Genomic DNA, 27,147 nt, shown 5'->3' with positions numbered 1-27,147 from the left:
TCCCCAGTCCTGGAGCTGGAAATCTCCTGTGTTTCTGGAGCTGTGCCCTGCCTGCTGCCCCAAAGCCAGGCCTTGCTGTCTCCAGCTCTGGAGCCAGGCAGTGACAGGGAGATGTTGGGCAGAGGGTGCAGGAGCCCCTTGGGCAGCCACAGGGGTTTAGGGGTGCTGCAGGGAGCCCCTGGTTTGCAGGTTGAGCTATGTGTGTGCAGATTATGCCCCAGAGATGGAGCAGAACCATAGGATGGGGTTTCACCCATGCCAGGGTACACAGGCAGTGGGTGCTGGAGGGGTTCAGTGCCTTCCAGTGCACTTCCATCTCTCCAGCACCCAAAAACTCACTGCCCCTTGCTGACCTCTTGCTTTCTTCCACCCTGACCCGCTCCTCTGGCAGCGACGGTGACTCAGATGTGGACTCGGAGCTGGAGGAGCGCGTGGATGGGGTGAAGTCTTGGCTCTCCAAGAACAAAGGCTCCTCCAAAACGCTCTCTGATGATGGCAGCCTGAAGGGCAGCAGGTGGGTGCAGGGCTGGGCATGGGGCTGGCGGGCAGAGGATGGGCTGAGCTGTGCTGGGACATGCATAGGGCTGGGTGGGTGCCCGTGGGATGTGGCATTTGGTGCTGTGTTCCCCCCTGGTGCTTGTGTGGATGGCCAGGGAAGGATTAATGCTGGTGAGCGGCTCAGTCTTCATTGGGGACACATCTCCCCCCACCCAGGGGGAACTCCCTGTCTCCTTTCCCTCATCCTACCATGGAGGCATATGGGGCATCCACGGCCCCCACCCCGTTTGCCTCCCCAGGGCTTGTGGTGCTGGGCTTTAGCTCTGTGCAGCATTCCATCTCTCCAGGATTGATTCCCTGCTCCATCCTGCCTTCCTCTGCAGCCCCACCCCGTCTCTCCCCACACCTCTCAGAAAATGTTGGCAGAGGTGGGGAACGTGCCCAGGTGCACCCACGGCATGGGGCTGAGCACGCAGCCCCACTCCCCCCTGTAAAAAGCTTGCCTGCTGAGCGCAGATTGCTTTTATCCAAACCCAATTTCCTAGCAGGGCTCCAGGAGTCCCAGGGGACTCCCTCCCTCTGCCGAGCAGGGGGGAAAGATCTGAGCTGGTTTCTGTTAATTGGTTTAATTTATTCAGCGGTGCAGATGTAAAACATTTTGTTATTGGAGATAATTCCACCTTTTCTGAAGTCGGGAATCAAACGCAGCGGCTCCAGGTAGCCGACAATGAAATAAATTGAAGGCAACACTTTAAAGGGGGGATCAAAGTGCTGGGCTAGAACAATTCCCCCATTTACATGACATTTTTCCACGATGCCATTTCCCGCTGACGCAAATTGCCGAGGCCGCCCCCCTCCTCCTCCCGCTCATCTCCGTGTCTCTCTTGTCTCCCCGGTGCGTGCGGGGCCGCGGTGCCGCGGCGCAGGTCAGCCCCGCCGGACGGCCCCGAGCCCGAGGAGCGGCCCGCGTCCGTGTTGAGCTCCCTCAGCTACAGGAAGCGGCCGGGCCTCAAGGACTCCATAGGCGGCCTCGGGGATGAGCAGACGCTGTTCAGCGCCCTGGCCGAGCGGCCGCCTTCCCCCGAGCGCCCCCCGCGCCGGGCGGCCCGCGGCGGCGAGCCCCGGGACCGGGCGGCCGTCATCGCCCGCGCCTTCGCCGACGCCAGCGGCCGGGCTCGCCAAGGGCTGGACAAGCGGTGGTCGCTGTCGGCCACCGACGTAGAGAAAGCGTCCGTCGCCTCCGCCCCGGTGAGCCGCGTCTCCTCCGCCTCCTGGCGCGGGCTGGAGGACGGCGACGATGCGGACGAGGGATGCTCGGTGCTGAGCTTCGCCCTCTCCAGCCCCGGCAGCTTGCGCAGCCGGCGCGGGGGCCCCGAGGGCCGCCCTGAGTCGCGGCTCTCCCTGGCCCGCAGCCGCCTGGAGGAGGCGGACGAGGGGTCCCGCGGGCAGCCCCTCCTGGGGCGCAGCTTCTCGGTGCCCCCGCGGCCCCGCAGCGCGGCCTCCGAGGAGGAGGAGGGAGCCGGGGACGCCCGTCCCGTGCGGCACCGCTCCTACCTCGACCCCGACCTGGAGGCCGCCATCCAAGAGGTGCTGAGCTACCGCCCGCTGCAGGCCAGGGGCTACTCCAGCCCCGACTCGGGCGATGACGGCCGCAGTGTCCGCAGTGTCCGCAGTGTCCGGAGCGCGGCCCCGCTGGGCGCCGCTGACCGCCCCTCCGGCAGCCTGCGCCGCTCCGCGTCCGCCCTCGACTTCTCCCGGCACACCTGCCGGTGCCGCAGCAGCTCGGGCTCCTCCGAGGAAGAGGAGGAGCAGAAGAAGAAGAGCTCCAAGAAGCGTGCCAAGAAAAGCAAGAAGAAATCCAAGAAGAAGAAGAAGAAGCAGCAGTCATCATCATCCGAGTCCAGTTCCTCCTCCGAGTCCTCCTCTGGCTCCACCAGCTCCTACCGCAGCACCTCCAGCGTCAAGAAGGGCCCTCGGGGGGCGGGGAGCGAGGAGCCGGCACGTCCCACCCGGGGCAAGAAGGAGGAGAAGCAGCGGAAAAAGCAGGTGGACAACCTGATGATGAAGTACCTGTACCGTCCCGAGAGCGACTGAGGCAGGAGGTGGGAGCGGTGTGTGCCGTGCAGCATGAGCCTCCCCGTGTGCCACTAACCGCTCGCCCTAACCCTCTCCTGGCTCCGGAGCTCTCCTCCGCCGGCATGGGGCACGGGGCAGCCCTCTGTGCCTGCGGCTGCCCTGCTTTGGGCATCTCCATCCGTGGGGAGATCCCCGGCGTGGCCGCAGCAGGACCGGCAGTGCCCGTGTGCTCGGGATTAGCAGCTGCGGGACACCGGGAAGTGCTAATCCCTTCCTGGCTCCCCAGCCGTCGCCAGGACACATCTGGATTTATTCCTTCAGGAAATTTGTAAGGGTTTGATGGGCAGCACAGCGCCCAGGAGCGGAGGGGAGTGGGATGGGTACTAACATGCACCCACTGCAGTGTGTGAGCATGGGGAGAGGCAGCGCCCAGGTTGGGCTGCTGGAGCTGAGTTGCTCTGTGGCCTTTTGGGTGCCTGTGATGGGAATTTGGGGTGTGAATGGCATCAACCTGCAGGACTCTGGAGCTCTGCACGCTGTTTGATGCAGAGAGGGTGTGTTTGGGCTTGCTGGCAGCGATTTCAGAGCCGGCTTCATCCTTTCTGATGGCTGAATAGGAGAGCGGCTGGAGGAAGGGAAAAAAGCCTTTTGGAAATGTGGTTGCCTTGAGCTGTCTGTCCCAGAGGAAGGGAAGGCATCATGGGGAGCAGCACCCCCAGCACCCAGCCCTGGGCTCGTGTTCAGGACCCTCAGGGTGTCTGGGAGCCCTGGTGTTGGCATTCAGGGCCTTGAGCCTTTTCCTGGGCAGGCTCAGCTCGGCCCCACTGCAGAGCAGGGGCTCAGCTCAGCGCAGCGAGGAGCTGTTTGCAGTGAGGCATGTCCCAAATATCTCGGAAAGAATAAAAAAGGAGGCAATCAAGGCTCCATCCAGCTGGCGTGCTGGCTCACGGGAGTCGAGCTCAGCAGCCAAGCCATGCTGGGGACACGGAGCCCCTCACCACCCTCCCTCCTAACCCTGCTCTCTCCCACAGCCCCACGAGCTCCCGGCACACCTTCACCTACGACAGATGGGACGACGAGCAGGACGCCGGGGACAGCACCCGCCGCTCGTCCCGCAGCTCCCCCAGTGCCAGCGAGGCGGAGAGCCGGGCTGCCGAGACCCCCGCCTAGCCCCCCGCCGCCGCTTCCCACCGCCCCGGCAGGGAACGCTCAGCCCCGGGGCCGCCCCGGGCAGCCGGTATTTGTTCTGCACGGGTTTGGGGGGCACGCACGGGAGGAGCAGCCCGGCCGGCTCGCTGGCTGCACCCCCTTCCCTCCCACCTCCTGTCTGTCCCTGGCGGCGGAGTCGGCTGCTCGGGCACCCGGGATTTATTCCTCAGTGCCTGCTGGCACCTTGTTTTGTAACTTAAACTCCCCCCTTCGGCACCCTGCCGTCCTCTTACACCCCTTTTAGTTGAGCCAAAGACGTCTCTCGCTGGCCGGGCCCTGGGGAGCAGCCGGGAGGGGGACATGGGGAGAGGGTCCCATGTGCCCACCCGGGATTTTGTGACCTCCCCCCCAGCCCCCCACCTCTGCCTGGCTGTTTTGCACTAGCCCAGCTGTGCATCTTCCCCCACCCCCTTTACTTTCAGTATGAAAATAAACGTCATTTCTGGCTGGTGATACTGGCTGCTGCCTGCTCCGTGTGCCTGGGGGGGTCTCCCCGTTTTGGGGGGGTGTTTGCATGGTGGAAGGGTCTGATGGAATGCATCCATCCCCAGCAGGGATGCAGAGCTTCATGGAAAGGCCAAGTCTGGCCTATTCCCTGAGCCTGCTGCACCCATGGGTGCTGGGGAGGGGAGCAGGGTGGGGGAAGCCCTGGTGGGTGCCAGTGCTGAATCATTTATCAATCTTCATAAATATGCAGATGAGCAGCGGGACAGAGCCTCTGCCTGCTGGCGTTAAATAATTAACGCGGAGGAGATGATGATGTGCGTTGCTGGCTGCCTGCGCGGCTCAGCCTCGGCCCTGGCCCTGTGCTGTCCCCGTGCCACGTGCTGTGCCCTGGCCCCGGGGACACCCTACACCCCGGGGACCCCCCTCCCTCCCTGGCAGGTTGTTTCCCTTTCCCCAGTATCTCTTGGAAGCACGCGGGCCAAGCTCGGTGCTCGCTGCCATAAAGCCACGCTGCGCTAATGCGCTTTCATTAAGTGGGAGCGATCTAATGATAATAAAATGGCACATTTAACATTAAAACATTTAACTTGACTCCTAAGCGAGTGTGTCTCTCCGCGCTGCTCCTGCTCCATCTTCATGAGGCTGACAAAGCTTCTTAATTTGTTCCCCAGGAGTGGGTGCTTGGTAGAGATGGCTTGGCACCGCCTGGCATGGGGGATGCTGGATGCTGCCAGGTGGGCAGGCAGGGCACCAGGGTGCAGGGATGTGGGGAAGAAAGGATGAGAGGTGCTGGGTGGTGGAATATGGGGACATGGCAATGCAGGGTGTCTGGGGTGTGGGGTTGGAGGAATGCAGCATGTTGGGAGTCTCCAGGGTGCAGGGAGATGGAGATACATGGAGGTGTACTGGGTGTGAGGACACCAGGATGCAGGGACACAGCTGCAGGCCAGTGTGATGCCATGGGGGCACTTCTGGGGCCCCACAGCTACTGTGCAGCCCCGAGCACACCAGGGAAACGAGTGATGGCAAAATGGGCCATGTTGTAGGATGGCTCCTCGCCCAGGCTCAGCTCACACAGCAACTTCCCCACCACTGGCGCCAGCTTGAACCCATGGCCTGTGGGAAGGAGAGGGAAGGTGGGGACACAGCCATCCCCATAACCCTGGACAGCTGTGGGGTGCTGGGCTGGGGCATGGCTGCCCTCCCCTACCTGAGAAGCCAGCACCAATGACGATGTTGCTGAACTTGGGGTGCCGGTCCAGGATGAAATCTTCATCTGGAGTGTTCTGGGGAGCCAGGGTGTGAAGGTGAGGGGACAGGCTGGGGTCCCCCTTGGGGTGGGGGAAGGCTCAGGACCCCGGATGCCTGGATCTGTGCCCTGGGGAGGGTCTCACCGTGTAGAGGCAGGTCTCCATCACTGCAGGCTGGCTCTCCAGCCCGGGCAGGTAGCTGCTGATGAAGCTGCTCAGAAGAGCGATGTCAGAGCGGGGGGCCTGATCCCGCTTGTCTGGGTCGGTGGGGCTGCCATGGTGGTGGCACACCTGGAGCACAGCTGCTCAGGGCGGGCTGGTTAGGGAATCCCCCCCCTTCAGCTGTGCCCTGCTCACCTTCATCATCCCTGGGTACTCAATGGAGGGCAGCCCGTAGATGCCGTGGGGGGCTTGGCTCAGCCCCAGGGTCAAGAAGCAGGGGCTGACACTGCCCAGGCCAGCACTCCCAGGCTGCTTCTCCCTCCAGTAGCAGACATTGATGCGCAGGGGCTGGAATCATCACTCCGTTAGCTCCGGCCATGCCTCTGCCACCCCCCGTGCCACCAACCTTTACCTGCAGTGGCAGGCGGAGACCCAGCTGTTCCACGAAGGCACCAGTCCAGGCTCCAGCCGTGATGATGAGCCGGGGGGCTTTGTACACCCCAGCAGTGGTGGTGACGGTGACCGTGGCCCCAGGCTGGATGCTCAGCACCTTCTCCCCGTCCCGCAGGGTGCCCCCGTGTCGGCGGAAAACCTCCTGGGTGGGGAGGGTGACAAGAGGTGGCTGCGAGCCAGGGGACCTCCATCCCAAAGCATCCCGTGTCATCCCAGAGCATTCCCTCCCCTCTGCAGCACCCACCTGCACTGCCCGCAGTGCCCGGTCGGCGAAGAGCACCCCGGCGGTGCTGTCCAGCACGGCCACCTGCCCAGCCTGCATCTGGAAGCCGGGGAAGCGCCGGGACAGCGCCGCGGCGTCGAGCACCTCCTCAACACCCAGGTTCCTCCTGCAGGCCTCCAGCTCCGGCTCTCCCGGCGGCCCCAGCAGCACCAGCCCCGTCTGCCTGCGTGCCACCAGTCCCGTCAGCTCGCCCTGCTCCCCCTCCCCGCAGGGACCCCCAGCTTGCTTTGCCCCCGGGGGAAACTGAGGCACGGTGCACAGCAGCGATGCTTGGGATGTGCTGCACCCTGGTGCTGGGGCACAACGCAGTGGGATGCAGGGAACAAGGGCAGAGTGAGGTGCATGGGGACTCTGCCCCCTGATATTGCAAGAGTTATCAGCCCTGATACCGACACCAGAGGATCATTTAGTTGTTCATTTACTCAATGACATTTCCTTCGTGGAGCCCCATGAATTCCCAGGAGCTGGCAGCTGCCTGCCAAGGAAGCCGCATCCCACCCGAAGGTCACCGCCCCCAGTCCCTGTCCCCATCACCTGTAGAGGGTGGTGCCGGTCTCGGCCTCCAGCTGCTGCCAGAGGCGGAAGCATTCGGGCATCATGCGGGAATAGAACTCCTGGGGGTAGGCGCTGCGGATGATGCGGCTCTGCCCGTGAGAGCTGCCCCGAGAGTGGGGCACGAGGAACTGCGAGGCAGAGGGGACACGGGGGTGACCGCAGGCACTGCCACCCTCAGTGCCACCATGTGAACCAGCAGCAAAGGGCACCTTGGGGACACGGCCTGCCCTGTCACCCACGGCACCGGGAAAAAGCAGGAAACGGGGTGCTGGGGACAAGAGGGTCGTGGCATTAGGGACAGGGTGTCCTGGCACTGGGGACTGCAGTGCCAGCAGCAGCTCTGCTCCGTGCCACGGTGGAGGGCAGCCAGGACTGCAGGCAGCCGGCCCAGCCTGTTGGGAATGGGGAGGTGGCAGAATGGGGCCACCGTACCTGCTCCAGCAGCAGAGTGTCCTGGTGGCGCTGGGCCAGGTGGGAGGCGGTGAAAGAGCCCTGGATGCCGGCCCCGATGACAATGACATCGTAGGCGGATTTCTGGGGCTGGCTTGGCGCAGTCATGTCCGTCCTCGTCCCCGCTGCTGTCTGTGTGTCCGTCCTCGTCCCTGCTGCTGTCTCTGTGTCCGTCCTCGTCCCTGCTGCTGTCTGTGTGTCCGTCCTCGTCCCCCCTGCTGTCTCTGTGGCTGCTGGGAGCCGGCCAAGGGGAGGAACGGGGCAGAGTCCAGCCGAGCCGAGCGGGTGGTGGAGCCTTGCCCAAGTTCCTGTGGGGACATGGGGGCACACAGGAGCCACACTCTTCCTGCCCCTTGCAGCTGGCCAGGAGCAAATATTCTCATTTCAACACCAACACCAACACCTGGTCCCAGCAGGGCAGGCAGCTCAGCTGGCCAGGGTGGCACAGATGTGAAGGAAAACCACTTCAAATAATTCCCCCTTTCCACTGGTCACTGCTGGCTCCAGCTGTGGTGGGACACAGGGCTTCCATTTGTGTGCCAATGGGAAACCCCCCCTTGCTTTCAGGCAAACAGGGCTTTTTTTCCCTCCAGCACAATTTATTGCAGCCATAAACCATTTTGTCGCCATCTTTTGTTGTTGTTTTTTTAATGGGAGATAGGGGTGATTTAGGGCTCACCAGAGCTGCCAGGATGCAGCGTGGTGGATTTTGCAAATCTGTAAAATTTTGGGGTGTGACTGAGATTTGGGGACAATGCCTCAGAGTGGGGGATAACACAGGCAGGGGCTGCCAGTTTTGCCCACTGCCACCACTGCCCTGTGCTGCCTGACATTCCCCTTAATTAGGGGAATTAATTTACTCTGGCTTCTGCGGTGTAAAAGGCATTATTTACTGGTTAATTGTCTTTATTACAAAATGTTAAATACCATTATTTATTTTCCACTTGCCTCTGGTGATGAATGAAGCACTGGGGAGCACTGGAGGCTCCCACCAGGCCACAGGGACACCCCAACATGGTGCAAAGGCAGAACTGGCTGCTCACAGTGATGGGGAGGTGAGAGCAAGAGGATGGGCAGCACGGGCAGAGATTGGGGTCCCCCCAGACCCCTCATCCACCCCACTGCCCATGGCCACTGCTGCAATGAGAGCATCCCAGCCTGAGCATCACCACCGTGCCCAGGGCTCTGCACCACGCAGGGCCCCGTTAAATCAGCACATCCTCGCTCGCCTTTGATGTTACAAATAATTCAGCAATTTCCCTGGGTTTCAGCTGACTTTTTTTTTTTTTTTTTTGCTTTGAATAGCCCCTGTGCTTGCTCTTCCTTTTTTTGCTGGAAAGATGAAGAATAATTAATTATCCGTGAAACGTTAAATGGTAGAAATGAACTCCTCTCCTGTTAGCGGCGTGGTAATGGAACGGATGGAAAAGCCTCGCTCGTGAGGTTATAGTGATGGTGAGATCTTTGGTGGGGTGCAAATCACCATCCCCAGGGCTCTCTGGGACCCCTCCAGCCATTGTTTTTGTTCTGGTGACTCCAACCAGGGCTGAATGCAGGTATCAGGGAGATCTGCACCCCCGAAGCCCAAAAAGCAGCTGCAGGACCTCAGTTTGCCTTAGGGTGAATTTTTAAGGGGTCCCCCCAGCCTTGTACCAAGGTCTCCATCATCCCTGCTGTGTCCTCTTCACCTGGATTTATACTGACTGGAAGCAATGCTTGTGGCAGCAAGAAATCCATTTCCCTGAGCAGCTGGTGTGGGTCAGGAGAGCTGAGTAAAAATGGAATATTCCCTGTGTGGGCTGGGCGGATGGATGGGAGAATTTGGGGCTGGCAATGGCATGGGGAGGGGGAAATGGGGGTTTGGGGAACTGCCTGGCACAGGTTGTGGAGCTGCCCTAGCTCAGATCCACGTGGCACCGGGGAGGTGGGGAACAAGGAACTTTGGCCAAGGCCGGATCAGGGCAAGGATCAGATGCAATTTGATGGACAAGGATCAGATGAAATTTGATGGACAAGGATCAGATGAAATTTGATGGGCACTGGACCCTGCACCCACTGCACCCTTTTTCCACTGTATGGTGGGACAGAAGTTTCCCAAAATCCCACCACCCATCTATGCCAGCCTCGTTTTTCACCAAGTACAAACCAACACTTAATAAAGAATTAGGGAGCAATGTTCTTCCCCAGGGAGCTGAGGCAAACACAGCATCCTTCTCTCCCAGCTGCAACGCTGGCTCCATGCATGCTTGCCCCCATTTTCTCCCCAGACCTCTCCATTCCCAACCCTTTGATGGCACCTGCAAAGAATTGTTTGTTTTCTGTCAAAAGCAGCAGCGGCTGAAGGCAGCCCCTCATTAGCAGTCCAGGTACATGCCTGGGGATGCATCAGGCAGATTAAAATTATTTGAATATCATAATATTAGAAACTTCAATTTGGCCTCAAAATGCTCATCTTCCGAGCCCTACCAGGCCTTTGCTGCATTAAACATTGATGGCGCTACTGGCGGATCAAAGTTTTGGGTTTAGAGCTGAAAGTGCTTTGCAGAAGAGCCGGCGGCACCCCCGGGATGAGGAGGATCCCAGCACCACTTCCAGCCCTGCTCCCACTGCAGCCGTGGGGCTGGGGGCACAATGGCACAGCAGGCAGTGCCACGGGGCTGGTGGCACAGCACACAGTGCCACGGGGCTGGTGGCACAGCAGACAGTGCCATGGGGCTGGGGGCACAGCAGACAGTGCCATGGGGCTGATGGCAGAGCAATGCCATGGGGGTGGTGGCACAGCAATGCCATGGGGGTGGTGGCACAGCAGTGCCATGGGGCTGGTGGCACAGCACACAGTGCCATGGGGCTGGTGGCACAGCAATGCCATGGGGCTGGGGGCACAGCAGTGCCATGGGGCTGGTGGCACAGCACACAGTGCCATGGGGCTGGTGGCACAGCAATGCCATGGGGCTGGGGGCACAGCAATGCCATGGGGCTGGTGGCACAGCAGGCAGTGCCATGGGGCTGGTGGCACAGCAGTGCCATGGGGCTGGTGGCACAGCAATGCCATGGGGCTGGTGGCAGAGCAATGCCATGGGGCTGGTGGCACAGCACACAGTGCCACGGGGCTGGTGGCAGAGCAATGCCATGGGGCTGGTGGCACAGCAATGCCATGGGGCTGGTGGCACAGCACACAGTGCCATGGGACTGGTGGCACAGCAGACAGTGCCACGGGGCTGGTGGCACTCAGCCCATGACGTGGGGCTGGCTGCTGCTCTCGGCTCCCCATGCCAAGCCGTGCCATTCTCCGTGGCAGGAATGATGCAAAGCAGGACCTGGGATTAGAATTAACCCCCCAGCGGAGCGGGGTGCGTGGGCTGTGTGTGCAGCGGGGCTGGCCGGGCTGCGGGGGATCCAGCGAGGCAAAGCCATCTGGGCTTTTGGAGGGGTGGGGAGGGGGTTATTAAACAAAGAGATTTTTTTTTTTTTTCTAATTTTAATATATTTTTAACACCCGCAAGAGCCGTCCATCAGCCAACACGGAGCTGCTCGGTGCCGGTGCCAGCACCATCTGCCCACTGCAGGGCTTGCTGCCCTCCGGGAGCCCGAGGCAGGGGGCTGGGGAGGGGCTCTCGGAACCCCGCCACAAAGAACACCGGCCCCTCTCTGTGCTGCTCCGGGTCCAGGTGTCTCTGCTTGGAGGATGATGAGCCCAGCCCTCATTTGGGCTATTTAGGGATGGGGAAGAGGAGGCTGGGGGAAGGGAGGTGGCTGTGGTGAGGGTTCTGTAGGGTGGGGAGGCAGGATATGGTGAGCTGGGCACCGAGCACCTTTCCCACAGCCCTCGGTGGCTCCCACGGCGAAGGTTTGCCGGGGTTCGGGGGGGAAGGGGGGGTCAGGCGGTCCCCCTCCCCCAGCCTTCATCGCCAGCTTTAGCGGGCGCCGCACTCGGAGAGTTACGGCGTGGGGGTGGGGTAGCAGGGAGGAGCCCCCCCTCTCCAGCCTGCGGGATTGGAGGGCGCCTCGCTCGGAGAGTTACGGCCGGGGGTGGGTGGGGGCAGCCCCCCCTCCATCCCTGGAATTAGCGAGCGCCCCCCTTCCACCATCACGGCCGGCCCCCCGCCCTGTCCCTGGGATTGGCGAGCTCGGAGCGTTACGGAGGGGGGAATCGAGGGGGAGGCGGGCAGAGCCCCCGCCAGCTCCGCACATCCCCGGTATCACCGGGTGTGCGCCGCGCTCGGAGCATTACGGCGAGGGGGGGCTGCGAGGGAGGCGGGGAGAGCCCCCCCGGTGCTTGGATTGGCGTGCGCCGCGCTCGGAGCATTACGGCCCCCCCCCCCTCCGCCGTCCCCGGTATCGGCGGGCGCCGCTCGGGGCGCCGCCGCCGCCGCCGCGCCCGCAGCGGAGCTGTCCGCGGTGCTGACCGCCGCCGCCGGCCATGGGCCCGCCGCCCGCGCTGCTCCTGCCGCTCCTCGCCGCGCTGCTCCGCGCCCCGGCACACGGTAAGCGCCCGCCGACCCCCCGGCTCGTCCCCGCCGTGCGCACCGAGCACCCCGCGCTACCGGGCGGCCGCAGCCCGCCTCCGTCTCCGGCAAACTTTGCCAACTCGCGCTCGCCCCCCGGTGCGGAGGGGACGCTCCCCGTTTTCCCCCCGCTGAACCGAGAATCCCCCCCACCCCGCCTGCCCGTTATTCGCCCCTCCGGGGACGCGCACGGCGCTTTGCAGCCGGGCTGGTGCAACGCCGCCCCCGGCAGGCTCCGGCGGCAGCCCCTCTGCCGGTGTTACCGCCGCACCGGGGGCTGGGCAGGCACGGCGGAACCGCGGGCACCGAGTCCTTCGAGCCGCCGCCTCGGGCTGCCTGTGCCGTGAGCCGGTCCCTCCGTGCGGTCCCCGCCGCCGGGTGGGGGGCACCGGGGGCGTTTGGTTCTTTCCCCCTCTTTTCCCTGTTGGGGTGACCCTCCAGCTCCGTGAGGGACACTGGGGACACGCTGTGCTGGTTTGCCAAGGAGAGCAGCCAACACCCAGCTCGGCTCCTTGTCCCTGCCACCCGTGGGGCACAGCAGTCTCGGTGCCTCGTGGCTCCGCTGCCCCAAAAATAGGACTGGGGACCTTCCAGGTCTTGGGGAGCTCTGTCAGGGGTTGGGGTGCCCCGCAGCGGCGTGGCCAGGCATGGGGCGATGGGCGGGTCGTGGTCCAGCCCCGGTGGGATGCGGGATGTGGGCACCGGCTGCAGGCAGCAGCCGTGCGGGGAGTTACATAAACTCCCATCTGGCGGCGGAGCCCAGGCGGGGAAGGGCGCCGTGGCCCTGCGCCCGCTGCTATTCCCAGCTCGCCCCGCCGCCTGGGGCTGCTGCCACAGCCTTCCTCCTTGGGGGAGGCAGAGGATGGGGACAGCAAGTGGGGCAATGCCATGGCACCCCCATCTCCTGCCCTGCTGGGGGGCGGCAGGACTGGAATGGGGGGTCCGTGTCGGTGGGTCTGTCCTGGGAGCAGGGCGCTGAGCAGGGCAGATTTCCCCCCAGGGGAGGCTGGTGCTTACTGTGTCAGTTTAATGATTTCTAATGAGCAATTACCTCTAGTCAGTCCCCTAATTTCTGAATATCAATAAAGTTAATTAAACACTGCATGTGCATTTCCCAGAGCCTTAAAAGTAGGGATGCCCTGGGAGGTGCTGAGCTTTTCCCAGGGCTGGGACCCGTGGGGTCCTGCCCACCCTGTGTCCCCTCATCATGTTCTGGGAGCTGCCTGTGTGGCTCGTGCCTCAGAGTCCCCATCCTCCATCAGGCAGGGCTCGCAGGGGTTCCATGCAGCAGTGCCAGGCTCAGTGTCACCGTGGCCTTGACTTGGCATCGATGGGCTGGTGCATGATGGGGATCAGCTGTGGGTCAGAGGGACGTGGGGTCAGGGAGTCTTGAACCCCTCATCCAGGCTGGGGAGCTTTGTGATATGGTCTGAGTGGTGGCAGTGCAGGGTCTGATCCTGTCTCTCTCCTGCCCCAGTTGTGGGGCACCACCAGCCCCTGCTGTCCACAGGGATTTGCCCCAGCAGAAAGTGGGGTCTGGACCCCATGGCACTGGTGAAGCTGAGGGGAATGGTGCCAGGCACAGCTCCATCCACCCTGCCCCACTGCAGCCCTTCTCCCCAGCTCTCCAAAGCCATGGCAGGCCAGGAATTTTTTGTGGGGGTCATTTTAGCCTTGCTGGAGGGATCTCCTTGTAATTTGGGGTCCTGGCAGCCTGGGGCATTAGGAAACAGCACAGGCTGTGACAGGGGGCACAGGGCCTGGCCATGCCCCCAAGAGCTGTGCCAGAACATCCAGCATCAGCCAGCTGCACCGTGCCCATGGGGTGAGGTATTTGGGGGGCACCTGGGGGTCTCGGTGTGGGGAGGGGGCTGGGGAAGGGGGCGGGTGCCCGCTCCGGTAATTGCACACAGCGCGTGTGCTCGTGCCCTGCGTGCCTCCCAGGAGTTCGTCAGCGCCGCGCTGCCGTGCCGCCAGGCCAGGATTATCTGGATAATGCTCTTAAGCCAGGGAGCGGGAGGGCAGGGCTGTCCCGGGGGGATGTGGGGCGCAGGCTGAGCCAGGCTCCCCCAGCGCTGCCCGAGCCTGGCTGCTGCAGGGATGGCCCCTGGCTTTGCAGTGCTGGGCATGGATTCATCTCAGGGTGCTGGGCCAGGCAGGGCTGGAGCAGAGCAGGGGGAGCCTGGGGCAAATGGGGGGCAAAAAACCTCGGGCAAGGGCAGGACAAGGGCACCCCCAGGCCTGGTTTGGAGCAGCAGAGCCCCCATCCCTTTCTGTGCTGCTGGTGGGACCCCCAGGCTGGCACGGGGCTCCTGGGGCTGTCACTCCCTGCTGGGGTGGGGGCTGAGGCTGACCTGGCCGTGGGGCCCCCTGGGAGCACCAAGAGCCCCCAGGGGAGGTGGATGAAGTTGTGTCTCCAGCGGCTCTGACGGGAGAGGATAATTTCGCCTCCAATCAATTCTTTAAATGTGCACAATTGAAAGATTGCCTCTGAAAGCTGCCTATAACCAGGGAGGTAATGGATTCCCTCCAGTCGCAGGCAGGAGCTCGGGAGTGGCAGCATCCCTTCCTCCTGCTGCTGGGGACATGGGGACAACCGGAGGGCCAGCACTGCTCCCACACTGAGCAACCTCGGGTGGGTGAAGGGGCTGCCTGTGCCCCTCAGAGGCAGCTGGGGATGGCTCTATCTGCCTGGCCTGCTGCCAGCCTGCCCTGTGCTGAGACCTGGCACTGATCATGCCATCCTCCGAGGTGCCAGGGGGTCCCACTGGCCAAGGCTGGGGATGTGCTCGGCCCCCAGCCTGCGGGAGAGGCAGCAGGAGCCAGCCTGCACGCTCGCTCTGCCAGTAGGAATTATTACATATATAATTTAAATGCAGTAACGAGCTGCGCTGAAGGGATCAAATATTAATCAGCTGCAAGAGCGCTGCTCTGACCCTGTGAAAATGGAGAGAGGTGCTTGAAATGCCAGATCAGCCAGCGGTGGGCCATGAGCGAGGTGATGCTTGGGCAGGGCAGGCTCTGGTTGTCCCCACATACCCTGGGTGGTGGCAGCAAGGGGCAGTGTTGGCTGTGAGATCAGCCCTGAGTGGCTTCCAGGACTGGCTGGTCCATCCTGTCGGGAAAGCAGGGCTCGGGCAGGATGTGGGGCTGGCTGAGGAGCCGTGGGGGCAGCTGGAGCGCCGGCTGTGGCAGGAGCAGGCGGCGATGGGAGGCGAGGGATGGTGCCTGCAGGAAGTGTGACATGGCTGAGCAGCCCAGCGCCGAGCCCGACAAGCAGCTCTCGCTCGCCTCCCGCAACCGATTTCAATTACTGTCTCTGGCAGTGGGCGGAGACGGCAGCTGGGTGGGCAGCGTGGCCCTGCTCACCCTGCCTGCCTCCTGCCCACGCTGGGCAGGCACCCCCAGCACCCAGGGGTGCCCCGAGGGATGGGTGCCCCTCTGCCCCCACACAGGGGTGAGCTGTGCTGGGTCCTGGGGGAGATGAAGACCAGATTTTGCACAGAGCCCCATGGGGGCCTGGCACCTACATTATAGCCAGAGTGGGGTGGCACAGAGCGGGTGCTGCCCAGCAGTGGGGTATCCATCGCTGGAAATACTGGAGGAGGGGCTGATTTAGGTGCTGTGAGCCCAGGGAGGGGGGACATGGCACCGCACAGCGCTCGGGTCTGAAATAGCAGCAGACACACAATTTATCACCGCTGCTGCCACGCAGGGAAATTGCTGTAGAAACCCATTAGCTCCGCAGGGAGAATGGGGAAGGGGGATTACACGGGCTGTGGGTGGCCAGGAGGGGACGAGGGCATTGTTGGCACCGCTGGGAAGGGAGGAGAGCCCTGGGGATGGGCACCCAGCTGCCCGCTGGGCACACGGGGGTGCTCTGTGTGCCAGCCGGGCTCGGCCGCCGCGATGCTCCAGGGAGCCGGTTGCGGTGATGTGACATGTGTCAGCGGGTAAATGACTGTTCAATTCAAGGAGAATTGCAAAACATACAAGGTCAAATGCTTCCCCGCCAGCGCTGCCATGAATATTAAAGCCGAGCTCCTCCGGTAGCTGCCAGGGCTGGCGGCCGCACCCGCCCGCAGCGGCCCCGGGCACGGGGCAGCCCCTGGGGTCCCTGCTCCAGCTGCTCCGACAGGCTCAGCTCGGCCGTGGGCAGCTGGGGTCACCGGTGGTGCCAGCGTGGCCGTGGGGTGGCAGGATGTGGATGGCAGCATCGGTGCCAGCTTGCCATGCTGGGTGCCAGTGGTTTGTCTGTGGTGACAGCTGGTGGCAGAGGAGCTGGCTGCACAGTCCTGCCCCTGCCTTCACCCTCACACCATCTGTGTGCCCCTGCCCGCATCCACCCACCCACCCACCCACACCTGCACCCACCCAGCCCTGCCTGCATGCAGACAATGCCTGAATTCCCTCGCTGCCTACACCTGCCCACCCACCACCTGCACCCACCTGCATTCCCTGCCTGCTCCTGCCCACGCTGCACTCACACCTGGGAGCAAGCCCTGCTCCCTGCCAGGGCAGGTGGGTATCTGGCATCAGTAAGGTGGGTTCCCTCTCCTGTTCCTGTTGTGGAGGCTGGAGGTGGTTCAGGGAGTTGGAGGCCATGGGACAGGGAGGCTGTGGGGATAGGGTTGGGATCTGGCATCAGTAAGGTGTGTTCCCTCTCCTGTTCCCATTTTGTAGGCTGGGGGTGGTTCAGGTGGCTGTGGGCCGTGGGATGGGGAGGCTGTGGGGATAGGGTTGGGATCTGGCATCAATAAGGTGTGTTCCCTCTCCCGTTGTGGAGGCTGGGGTGGTTCAGGGGGCTGTGGGCCATGGGATGGGGAGGTTGTGGGGACAGGGTAGGGATCTGACATCAATAAGGTGTGTTCCCTTTCCTGTTCCTGTTGTGGAAGCTGGAGGTGGTTCAGGGGGTTGGAGGCTGTGGGGATAGGGTAGGGGTCTGGCATCAATAAGATGTGTTCCCTCTCCCGTTCCTGTTGTGGAGGCTGGGGGTGGCTCAGGGGGCTGTGGGCCGTGGCATGGGGATGCTGTGGGTGGGTGCAGGAGCGTGGTGTCGGCTGCCTGACAGCTCATTCATCACAGCTGCAGGCCCTGACCATGGGGGCAAAGCCAGATTGGATTTTAAATTAGAAAATAAACCTAGAATCTTGTGAGGCCCACCCCTTGCCCTCACCCTGGGCCCGCCTGCGCCTCCCGCTGCCCCCTCCTGCGGGTGGGGAAACTGAGGCACGGAACGGCGCTGCGGTGCTGCTGGGGCCACCGAGGGCGCTGGCCTGTCCCCTCCCCGAGCCGGGCGCGGTGGCATTGCTGTCTTGGCGGGCAGCATCGATCGGGGCTCCCTGGGCGGCCGCGTGCCGCCTTATTTATTTATCGGTGACAGCAGGCGGCATCGATCCCCGATCCCCGCCGGGGCCCCGCCCGCCGCCGCCGCAGCCGGATTAGTCTCTGGCATCTCCCGGCTGCTGTTAATAAACTCCCACCCCCCAAAGCCAGCGGGAGGGATTAGGAGCCCATCCCGGCTGTGTCCGTGGCCAGCACGCCGAGTTACCCCTCAGGTTGGGGGCTGCTGGGGGTTTGGCAGCCCCTCTGCTCACCCCGAGTTCAGCGGGGTCCCTGCTGGCTGCCAGGGCCCGCAGGGGACTGTGCTGGGTGGCCAGGCCCACGTCAGCAGTGCCTGGTCACCTTGGGGACATGGGAGGGACATAGCTGTGGCACTGGAGATAAGCTGCTTAGGGACATCTGTGGAGGTGGAGGATGTAATTCTGTGGAGTTCACGGGGCAAGGGTGGCAGCAGCTGGGCACCCCCTGCCTTCCCACGGTGTGCTGGGCATCCTGCATCCCCAGAGGGACAGGAGTGCCCAGCATCCCCTGTGCCAAGAGCATCCTGTGGTACCCAGAGCTCAGGGCAGTGCCTGAGCATCCTGTGGCACCCAGGGCCCCACCCAGAGCCCAGGGCAGTGCCTGAGCATCCTGTGGCACCCAGAGCCCAGGGCAGTGCCTGAGCATCCTGTGGCACCCAGAGCCCCACACAGAGCCCTGGCATCCCCAGGAGTGCCCAGCACAGCGTGCTCAGTGTCCAGATGGAAGCTGCTGTAGGATCCTTGCTGGGAGGCCTGCCCTTAGCCAGTGACCTCCATGGGGCCCTCTGTGCCCCCCAGCACCCCGGGCAGGTGAGATGCTGATGGACAGGAGTGTCCAGGGGGCTGTGTGGGCATCTCCAGCCCATCCTTCACCACTCAGGGCAGTGGTGGTGGTGCAGGGCCCAGCCCTGAGCACTAATCTGCCATTAAAGCACAACGGAGATTTTGGCGCCCTTCAGTATAAACTCATTAACTTTTATGTCCTAATAAACGGATCCCATTAAAATATAATTCTGGCCTTGCTGGGGGGCAAGCAAACCCCTTGGAGCTGGTGTGGGCAGGTGTCCCTGCTGTGCCTCCATGCCCAGGGCATTGTCACCGTCCCTGTACGATGACAGGGGGATGCTGGGGACAAGGGGTGGGTGGCAGCGGTGTGAGGACGCCTGCCAGCACCCAGCAGCTCCCCACTACGCTGCACACCCAAGATAATGTCTCTTAATAGTCCCTTAAAAGCAGCATTCGCGGAGTAATTAATCTTCGCGGGGCCCTGCCCTGCTACGGATAGGGATAATTAGCCGGTAATTGGCAGTATCGTGTCATCAGTGCCTGTGCACGGCGGAGAGACGTGCCCACGCTGCCGTGGCCTCGGAGGGATGCTGGGTGTCACCATGGCACCCCCATGCCCTCGGAGGGATGCTTGGGTGTCACCATGGCACCCCTGTGGCCTTGGAGGGATGCTGGGTGTCACCCCCATGGCCCCAGAGGGATGCTGGGTGTCACCCTGGCACCCCCTCTGCCATGGCATTGAGCTGTGCCTAGCGAGAGGGCACAGTGCTGTGCCGGATCCAGGAGCGGGAGATGCTGGGTGACTCATTAGGGCTGATTAAATTCTTTTATTTTTGGTCTAGAGGCCGTAAGCTGCTGGGCTGGGCGTGCTGGGGATTTGCTCAGGGGCCAATGCCTGGCAGGGTCATGGGGCTGTGGCAGGGGAATCCCTGAGGCTGTGGGTGGGAGAGGGGGGAGCATCGATGGGATTGGGGGTTCCCTGCAGCCTCACACTGCCTGGGGACAGGGACAGCCTGGCTGGGAGGAAGATGAGCTCTCTGGCATCATGGAGAGGGGTGCAAGTGTCCAGGCACGGCAGTCATGGTGATCACCTGCATGTCTGCACCCTGGGACTGTGATACCTTCTTCCCAGCACACCCAGGAGAACCTTGGCATGGGATGGCCACCTCTGTGGTGAAGGATAATCTGAGATATCAGGGACACCCAGAGCCAGGGCTGTCCCCAGCCGGGCTGGCTCACAGGCGGAGTGGGTGCCCCTTCACGTGGTACAAGTGCAGATGTGCATTAATTAGCTGGGGGTTAATTGCTAGGGCTGCCCCAGTGAAGGGTATGCTGGGAAGAAGGTATCACAGTCCCGCTGTGTGTGGGTGATGCACTTGTTTGCCATCATGGTTTTGGGGGAATATTGGGGTGCGGGGAAGCGCCAGCCCTTGGAGCAGCAGGGTTGGTCCCCAGTGCAGCACAGGTCTGTGGCACTCCCCAGAGCTGCATCCACACCTGGTACAGCACAGTCCACGTCCAGGCTCTGCTCTGGGTGCCACTGAGGGCACAGTGCTGGTCTGTGATGAAGCATCACCCCCTGGTGCATCACCGGGCTCCCGTTCCCTCTCAGTCCCCAGCACAGCATCAGCCCCCAGGTTCCCCAGCATCCCGCACCCTTTCCTCCCTCCAGGCTTCAACGGGCTGGCGAGGAAGGCCGGGGACAGCGCTGAGGTGGAGCCGACGGCGCTGCCCACGGAGGCGGCGGAGCGGGAGGCCGAGGCTCGCTTTGTGAGCACCGCGCCCACGCTCAAGATCCTCAACCACCACCCGCTGCTGGAGGACCTGCTGCACGAAGCCTTCCTCAAGAAGGACTACCTGGCCCAGGCGCCCTTCCTGCCCGCTGGGGCCGGCCCCCTCCTCCCCGGTGGTGCCCTCCAGCCAGCCCCCGGACCCCCAGAACCCGAGCCATCCCCCCGCACCCCTGCCCTGCCCCGGCCCGCCTTCCCCACCGACCCCCTGACCACGCCAGCGGGGCGCCCCGGGCCATGGGGGGAGGCGTGGGGGGCTGTGCCAAGCGCAGACCCCTCGTGGTCCCCCTCTGGGGTGCCAGAGTCAAGCACGGCATCCCCCAGCCCAGCGCCCACCACGCCCAGCACATCCCTGGCACCCCATGCCGGGGCCACTGCGGTGCCTGGGGATGAGGAGGGGACCACCACCACGTCCACCATCACCACCACCACCGTCACCACGCTGCAGGGGCCAGGTGAGCGCCAGGGAGGGAGCTGGGTGGAACCAGGGTGGAGTGAGGATAATCTGGGGTTTCTTCTGTCACCAGCTCCCTGCAACCGGACGCTGGCGGGTCCCGAGGGCTGGCTGGTGTCCCCAGAGCCAGCTGGTGTCCCCTATGATGGCAGCCTGGACTGCACCTACACCATCTCTGTCTACCCTGGCTATGGTGTGGAGCTCAAGGTGAGCTGAGGGCTGAGGGTGGGCCAGGGTGGGAAGTGCCTGCAGACAGGTGTGGCATGTCCCCTACTCTGTGCACAGCTGTGTGTCTGTGCAGGGTGCAGCAAACACATGGTCTTGTCCCTGTTCTTGTCCCCATGCCTGTGTCTGCAAGCCAAGAGAGCTGGCTCAGGACATTGCCTACCCTCCTGGCACAGGGATGTGGGTACACGAGCTGCTGGGATGCCCCAGGATGCTCTGTGCCCACCAGCTGCTGTGCCTGGCACCCATCACAAAGAAGTGCTGTGAGATTTAATTAACGAGGCCCTAATGGAGAAGGTGTAAGCAGTGCCAGCAGGTGCCGTGCTGTGCTGCAGGGCCAGGAACACCCAGCACCCATCTGCCAGGAGCAGAGGCTGACAGCAAACCCTGCTGTGCTGAGCCCTTGTGCTGCTCCCATCAGTGTCCCCATCTCTGCTGAGGCCACCACAGGGCTTGTGGAAAGCTGGTGGTGAGCCAGAGGCAGCAACTCCACCACCAGCCCTGCTCCAGCAGCCCACACTCACCAGTGCTGCTGCTGCTCCTCACCATGCAGCACGGCTTAATTAGCATCATTAATAGCAAATTGCTCCGGAGGGCGAGGCTGGCTGGCTGCAAGGCTGCCAGCTTGGGCCTGGCTGTGCTGTGGTGCTCTGGCAGAGCCAGGCCCTGCTGCTCTTGGCGTGGGGGATGATTTATGGCCCTGCTAACCATGTTTGAAAGGTGCTGCCCTGCGCAGACAAGCTCCAGCGGGCTATCGACCGCAGAGAAGCCACTCAAGGGCCAGCTGCCAGCCAGGTGCCGGGTGATGCTGAAGTGGTGACACCTGTGTCCCGTGCAGGTAGAGAACATCAGCCTGGCAGAAGGGGAGACGCTGACGGTGGAGAGCGCGGGAGGGCTGGAGCCCAACCTGCTGGCCAACGAGTCCTTCCTGCTGCGGGGCCAGGTCATCCGCAGCCCTGCCAACCTCCTCACCCTCCGCTTCCAGAGCCCCCGGCCCCCCAGCCCCGGCTCCTACCACTTCCACTACCAAGGTACGGGGCTCAGAGCCCTCTGTACCCTCTGGGAGCTTCCCTGCCCTGCCAGCGTGGTGCTAATTTGGATTGTGGTGATGCACCGGGAGTTTATCTGAGTTTTAAGCAGGCACTGATTAGGTGAGTGTCACGATCCGTCCTTATGAACGGGTTTCGTGATGGTTCGTGGATTGATCTCAGGGTGCAAAAAGAACTGGCACAGCGCAGGGGATTCACAGTGATAATCAAAACAAATGTACCTTTATTGAATGACCACAGCAAAATGCGATAGAGAGAAAAAATAGAGAAAGAGAGAGAAAAGAGAGAGAGAGAAAGAGGGGGATATAGCTACAAAATGTAGATACAACAGACTCTCACAGTGAGGAATGCTCATGGAGAGCTAATTGGCCTGAGCAGTTATGGATTCATTGAGCTTAATTCTCAGCATCCATAAGCACTGTGTCACTTGAGCCCTGCCACACCCAGGCATTTCCAGGGCTCTGGGGAGGCAGTTTTTGGATTCTGGTGGGTGTCCATCGCTCCTCAACCTTGCTAACAGCACCACTTACCTCCAGCCTACCTGCTGAGCTGCCCCTTCCCGGCACGGCCGGCTTTCGGGGAGGTCTCGGTGAGCAGCCTGCACCCCGGTGGGGACGCCCGTTTCCGCTGCTCCACGGGGTACCAGCTGCAGGGCGCCCGCCGGCTCGTCTGCCGCAACGCCACCCGCCCCTTCTGGAGCGCCCGCGAGCCCGTCTGCCTCGGTGAGCACCAGCAGCTCGGGGACACGGGGCAGCTGGCGTGGCACTGTCACCCACTGACGGCGCCTCTCCCGCAGCGGCGTGTGGCGGGGTGGTGCGTAACGCCACCGTGGGACGCATTGTGTCACCCGGCTTTCCCGGGAACTACAGCAACAACCTGACGTGCCACTGGCTGCTGGAAGCGCCGGACGGGCACCGCCTGCACCTCCACTTCGAGAAGGTGTCACTGGCAGAGGACGATGACAGGTTTGGCTCAAACTTGGGGGGGCAGGGGTCTGAGGGCACTCTGGGGCAGCCCTTCACGGGGCTGTGTTAAAAGGATGAGTGGTCTTGGCAATGTCCAAGGATGGGTGCCATTGGCCATATCCAAGGATGGGATCTGCCATGGAGGGGTGACATTAGTCATATTTAAGGATGGGTGTAGCTTGCCATGGCTAAGTGTGACTAACTTTGGCCATTGGCCATGGTCAAGGACAGGTGTGGCTGCCTTTGGCTATTGGCCATGGTCAAGGATGGCATCTGCCATGGATGGGTGCCATTAGTCGTATTTAAGGATGGGCGTTGTTCACCATGGCCAAGTGTGGCTACCTTTGGCCATTGTCAAGGACAGGTGCCATTGGCCATATCCAAGGATGGGATCTGCCGTGGTTGGGTGCCCTTAGTCATATTTAAGGATGGCTGTTGCATGCCATGGCCAAGTGTGGCTACCTTTGGCCATTGGCCATGGTCAAGGATAGTGCTGTTGGCCATATTCAAGGAAGATAACCTCTGGCCATGCCCAAGGATGGTGCTTTTGGAAATGGCTGGGGTTAAAGGCTACCATCCGTGTCCAAGCATGGCTGCTGTTGGCCGTGGCCAGCAATGCTCCCTGCCCTTGTCATGCCTTGGCAGGCTCATCATCCGCAACGGCAACAACGTGGAGGCCCCGCCGGTGTACGACTCCTACGAGGTGGAGTACCTGCCCATCGAAGGGCTGCTCAGCACTGGCCGCCACTTCTTTGTGGAGCTCACCACCGACAGCAGCGGGGCCGCGGCGGGCATGGCGCTGCGCTATGAGGGTATGGGGCCAGGGGCGCAGCGGATGACCCCAATATCCCTGTGCCCACCCGGCCCCCACAGACCTTTGCCCCTGTGCCCGCAGCCTTCGAGCAGGGGCATTGTTACGAGCCCTATGTCAAGTATGGGAACTTCACGGCCAGCGATCCCCGGTACCCCGTGGGCACCACGGTGGAGTTCAGCTGCGACCCTGGCTACACGCTGGAGCAGGGCTCCACCATCATTGAGTGCGTCGACCCCAATGACCCGCAGTGGAATGAGACAGAGCCAGCGTGCCGTGGTGGGTGCTGGTGCTGGAGGGTGCCGGGGGGTGCTGTGGATGGGGCATGAGGGATACTGCAGCCACTGTGCTGTTGAGTGTGATGGAGCTGGGGGACATGGTGGGTGCTGGGTGTGGGATGCTGGAGTGGGTGGGTGCCCCATGGCAGTACCAAGCCCGGTGTGTGCCCACAGCGGTGTGCAGCGGGGAGCTGACGGACACAGCTGGAGTGGTGCTGTCACCCAACTGGCCAGAGGCGTACGGCAAAGGCCAGGACTGCATCTGGGGGCTGCACGTGGAGGAGGACAAGCGCATCATGCTGGACGTCCGTGTGTGAGTGCTGGGATGGGATGGGGATGGTGGGATGGCGGATCTGTGCCCTCCCTGCCCTCACAGCCCCACTGCCCCAGGCTGCGGCTGGGCTCGGGGGACATGCTGACCTTCTATGACGGGGACGACCTGACGGCGCGCATCCTGGGCCAGTACACGGGCGCCCGCGGCCGCTTCAAGCTCTACGCGTCCACCGCCGATGTCACCGTGCAGTTCCAGTCTGACCCTGGCGCCGGGGCCTTTGCCTACCGGCAGGGCTTTGTCATCCACTTCTCCGGTGAGGCCCATGGCAGGACAGTGCCCCCAGTGCCCGCAGTGCCCCCACTGCCCTGCTCAGCCTTCCGTGCCCACAGAGGTTCCCCGTAACGACACCTGCCCTGAGCTGCCGGACATTGCCAATGGCTGGAAGACGTCCTCACAGCCAGAGCTTCTCCATGGCACTGTGGTGACATTCCATTGCTACCCCGGCTTCCAGCTGACTGGCACTGACCTCCTGATGTGCCACTGGGACCTGACGTGGAGCGGTGACCTGCCCTCCTGCGAGCGGGGTGAGTGGTGCCCGCCAGTGACCCCCCTGCCCTGCGGCCCATCCCCAGCCACCGTCACCACTGGTCACTCCTGCCTGCAGTGACAACCTGCCGGGACCCTGGCGATGCTGAGCACAGCCGCAGGGTGGTCTCCAACCCCAAATTCCCGGTGGGAGCCACCGTGCAGTACGTCTGTGACAAGGGCTACGTCCTGGCGGGCGCCGGGACCCTCACCTGCCACGACCGCGCCGCGGGGGGACCCAAGTGGAGTGACCGCCTCCCCAAGTGCATCCGTGAGTTGGGCGTCCCCTCCTCGGGCCTACCTCCCGAGCCATCCGATGGCGATTGCTGACGCCACCGCCCCACTGCCTCGCAGCCGAGACCTACGAGCCCTGCCACAACCCCGGCGTGCCGGCGGGCGGGCGGCAGAGCCCGGAGCGGCGGCTGTACCCGGCGGGAGCCACGCTGCACTTCTCCTGCACGGCCGGCCGGGCGCTGCTGGGCGAGAGCAGCCTGCGCTGCCTGCCCGGGCACCCCTCACGCTGGAGCGGCTCCCCTCCCATCTGCAAGGCGGGTGAGACGAGCCCTCCCCACCCCAGCACCCCGCCGGCTCCGCTCGGCGCCCCACTTCTCACCCCTGCTGTTGGTTTCTCTCTTCCGCCTCCCGCAGCCTCCTACGATGAGTTTTACAGCAACCGCAACCTGGATGGTAAGGGCGAGGGTGTTTTGGGGTGCCGGAGAGCGCTGAGGGGCACCCGGGCTGTGGCCGATGGGGGGTGTCCCCTGGGCGAGCCCCGATTCTCCCTCCCGCACAGCTGTGGCCAAGGCTGTGCCCTCGGGGACAACGCTGGAGGGCACCAACGTGGCCATCGCTGTCTTCCTGCCCGTGCTGGTGGTGGCCCTGCTCATCGGGGGCATTTATCTCTACTTCTCCAAGTGAGTGGCCCCCCCGTGACCCCCAGAGACCCCACGGCCCCCTCCCCAGCGCCCACCGCAGCTGCCCTTTTCCCCACAGGCTCCAGGGGAAGCCAGCCCTGCAGCTGCCCCTGGCTGGCTCCCACCCCTACGACCACATCACCGTGGAGTCGGCTTTTGACAATCCCACCTACGAGACAGGAGTAAGTACCGGGCCCCACACCCCCGATGTGGGGCTGGGCACCCTGGGCACCCTGCACTGCATGGGCCACCTGTGCCAGGGGCTGGGACAGGTGTGGGATGGGATCATGCGTTCCATTAGACAGGACATCCATCCAGGAACTGCACAGGGGATGCACCCAGAGACCACCCATGAGGTGATGGATCTGTCCAGGGGCTGTTCAGGGATGGACATACAGTTAGGGACCATGTACAGGATGGAACATCGATCCAGGGACCACATACGGGGTGGGATATCCCTCTAGGCACCACACATTAGTCCAGAAACCATCTAGGGACCATTCACACCCTCTGGGGTATCCATCCAGGCACCACACATTAGTTCAGAAATGAACTAATCAATCAATCCAGGGACCACACACACACTCTGGCATATCCACCCAAGGATCATGGACAGGATGGACACTGATCCAGGACCCGTGTTTGAGATGGGACGCGCATCCCCAGGGCTCTCTGTAGTCTGGGATGTGCCCCCAGCTCCTTATGGGATGGGAGATGCCCTATCCCCGTCCCGGGCACCCCGTTGCATTGTGTCCAACCCCTTGCAGTCTGTTTTCTTTGCAGGACACGAGGGAATATGAGGTGTCCATCTAGGTGTGGGCAGCGTGGAGCAGGGCGCTGCAGCCACCCCTCCCCTCCGTGCCCGCCGGCCCCGGCACGGGCTGGGAGCACCTCTCCCAAGGAGACTCAAGCCGAGCGCTTGGCAGGACCCACCTGGGCACCGGCCACCCCCCTGCCACCCCCGACCCACCCGGACCCCCGAGGGCTCTGCCCGAGCCCCACTGTCACCCAGCCCCCCGCACCGGGCTCATGAGAGGCTGAGCCAGCGAGGGTCCCCATCCTGTCCCCCGGCCCCTGAGCCAGCGAGGGTCCCCGGACCCCACCCTGCCCATCCGTCCCCCCAGCGGGAAAACAGCAGCCCCCGCAGTCCCCGCGACGGAGGAGTGACACAGGCAGGGGGAGCAGCGCTGTGGGGACCCCCAGGTAAGGACAGGGCTCCCCGGGGCTGCAGCGGGGAGGGGACAAAGCCCCGGGGGGTGGGCGAGGGGCGAGGGTGGCCATGTGGGTGCCCCCCCCTCCCGCCCTCGCCCCCCATCCAGCACAGGGCTGGTCCCCCCCGTGTCTCCCACCGCCGCCACGCAGGGACGTGTCCCTCCCGTGTCCCCAGCATGCTGCGTGTCCCCCCGGCCCCCGCTTGCTTCGCCCTCACCGGGGGGGTCCCTTCCGCCACCAGCGTGTCCCCCCCGCGCGTCCCGGCACCGCAGAGTGACGGGGTGGGCAGGGGCACCGGGCATGGCTGTGCCCCCTCCCACCGCCGCGTCCCGCCCGGGCTGGTGACCCCGGCCCCCGCCGCCCCCTCGATCTGGAGGGGACACCGCCCCCCTCCCCATCTTTTGGTTGTTTCATTAATAAAAACTGGTGTTTTAGAAGAAGCGATGGCGTATTCCTCAGCGGGGCCGGGCAGTTTGGAATGGGGACACATCTACACACACACCCCCCGAGCGCGGGCCCTGAGCCCACCTCACCGCCACCCCGGCGACGTCCC

General features: G+C 63.2%; 3 protein-coding genes across 8 annotated transcripts in view; 2 read left to right on the top strand and 1 right to left on the bottom strand.

Moving 5' to 3' along the window:
• Nucleotides 1-4,236, top strand: part of MYO18A (myosin XVIIIA) — a 37,005-nt gene extending 32,769 nt beyond the window's left edge. For all 4 annotated transcript variants that reach the window (XM_058037422.1, XM_058037421.1, XM_058037420.1 and 1 more), the window contains 2 exons: nt 392-514; nt 3,606-4,236. In XM_058037422.1, the coding sequence (XP_057893405.1) occupies nt 392-514; nt 3,606-3,744 (262 nt within the window). In that variant the 3' untranslated portion in view covers nt 3,745-4,236. The remainder of the gene's footprint in view (nt 1-391; nt 515-3,605) is intronic.
• Nucleotides 4,237-4,796: 560 nt separating this feature from the next.
• On the bottom strand, nt 4,797-10,385 carry PIPOX (pipecolic acid and sarcosine oxidase). 2 transcript variants are annotated; one of them, XM_058037694.1, is made up of 9 exons: nt 10,371-10,385; nt 7,366-7,467; nt 6,913-7,061; nt 6,340-6,541; nt 6,055-6,237; nt 5,838-5,990; nt 5,625-5,771; nt 5,441-5,516; nt 4,797-5,346 (listed from the first exon to the last, which is right to left on the bottom strand). In XM_058037694.1, the coding sequence occupies exons 1-9, from the start codon at nt 10,383-10,385 to the stop codon at nt 5,216-5,218; spliced, it is 1,158 nt and encodes a 385-aa protein (XP_057893677.1). In that variant the 3' UTR covers nt 4,797-5,215. The 2 variants fall into 2 exon arrangements, with proteins under 2 accessions (XP_057893677.1, XP_057893676.1); XM_058037693.1 differs by lacking the exon at nt 10,371-10,385 and having other exon boundaries at nt 7,366-7,491.
• Nucleotides 10,386-11,777: 1,392 nt separating this feature from the next.
• SEZ6 (seizure related 6 homolog) lies at nt 11,778-27,034 on the top strand. Of its 2 annotated transcripts, none has more exons than XM_058037681.1 (17): nt 11,778-11,867; nt 19,710-20,282; nt 20,355-20,488; nt 21,345-21,537; nt 22,092-22,277; nt 22,352-22,520; nt 23,166-23,332; nt 23,416-23,610; nt 23,784-23,922; nt 24,000-24,196; nt 24,273-24,467; nt 24,548-24,739; nt 24,823-25,020; nt 25,117-25,155; nt 25,262-25,382; nt 25,462-25,564; nt 26,166-27,034. In XM_058037681.1, exons 1-17 carry the CDS (start codon nt 11,804-11,806, stop codon nt 26,193-26,195), a joined length of 2,895 nt encoding a protein of 964 aa, XP_057893664.1. In that variant the 5' UTR covers nt 11,778-11,803; the 3' UTR covers nt 26,196-27,034. The 2 variants fall into 2 exon arrangements, with proteins under 2 accessions (XP_057893664.1, XP_057893663.1); XM_058037680.1 differs by having other exon boundaries at nt 26,150-27,034.
• The last annotated feature ends 113 nt before the right edge of the window (nt 27,035-27,147 follow it).

Source organism: Melospiza georgiana, chromosome 19 (genome assembly GCF_028018845.1).
Source record: "Melospiza georgiana isolate bMelGeo1 chromosome 19, bMelGeo1.pri, whole genome shotgun sequence".
Classification (NCBI taxonomy): Eukaryota; Metazoa; Chordata; class Aves; order Passeriformes; family Passerellidae; genus Melospiza; species Melospiza georgiana.
This window is presented reverse-complemented; position numbering and strand designations above follow the sequence as displayed.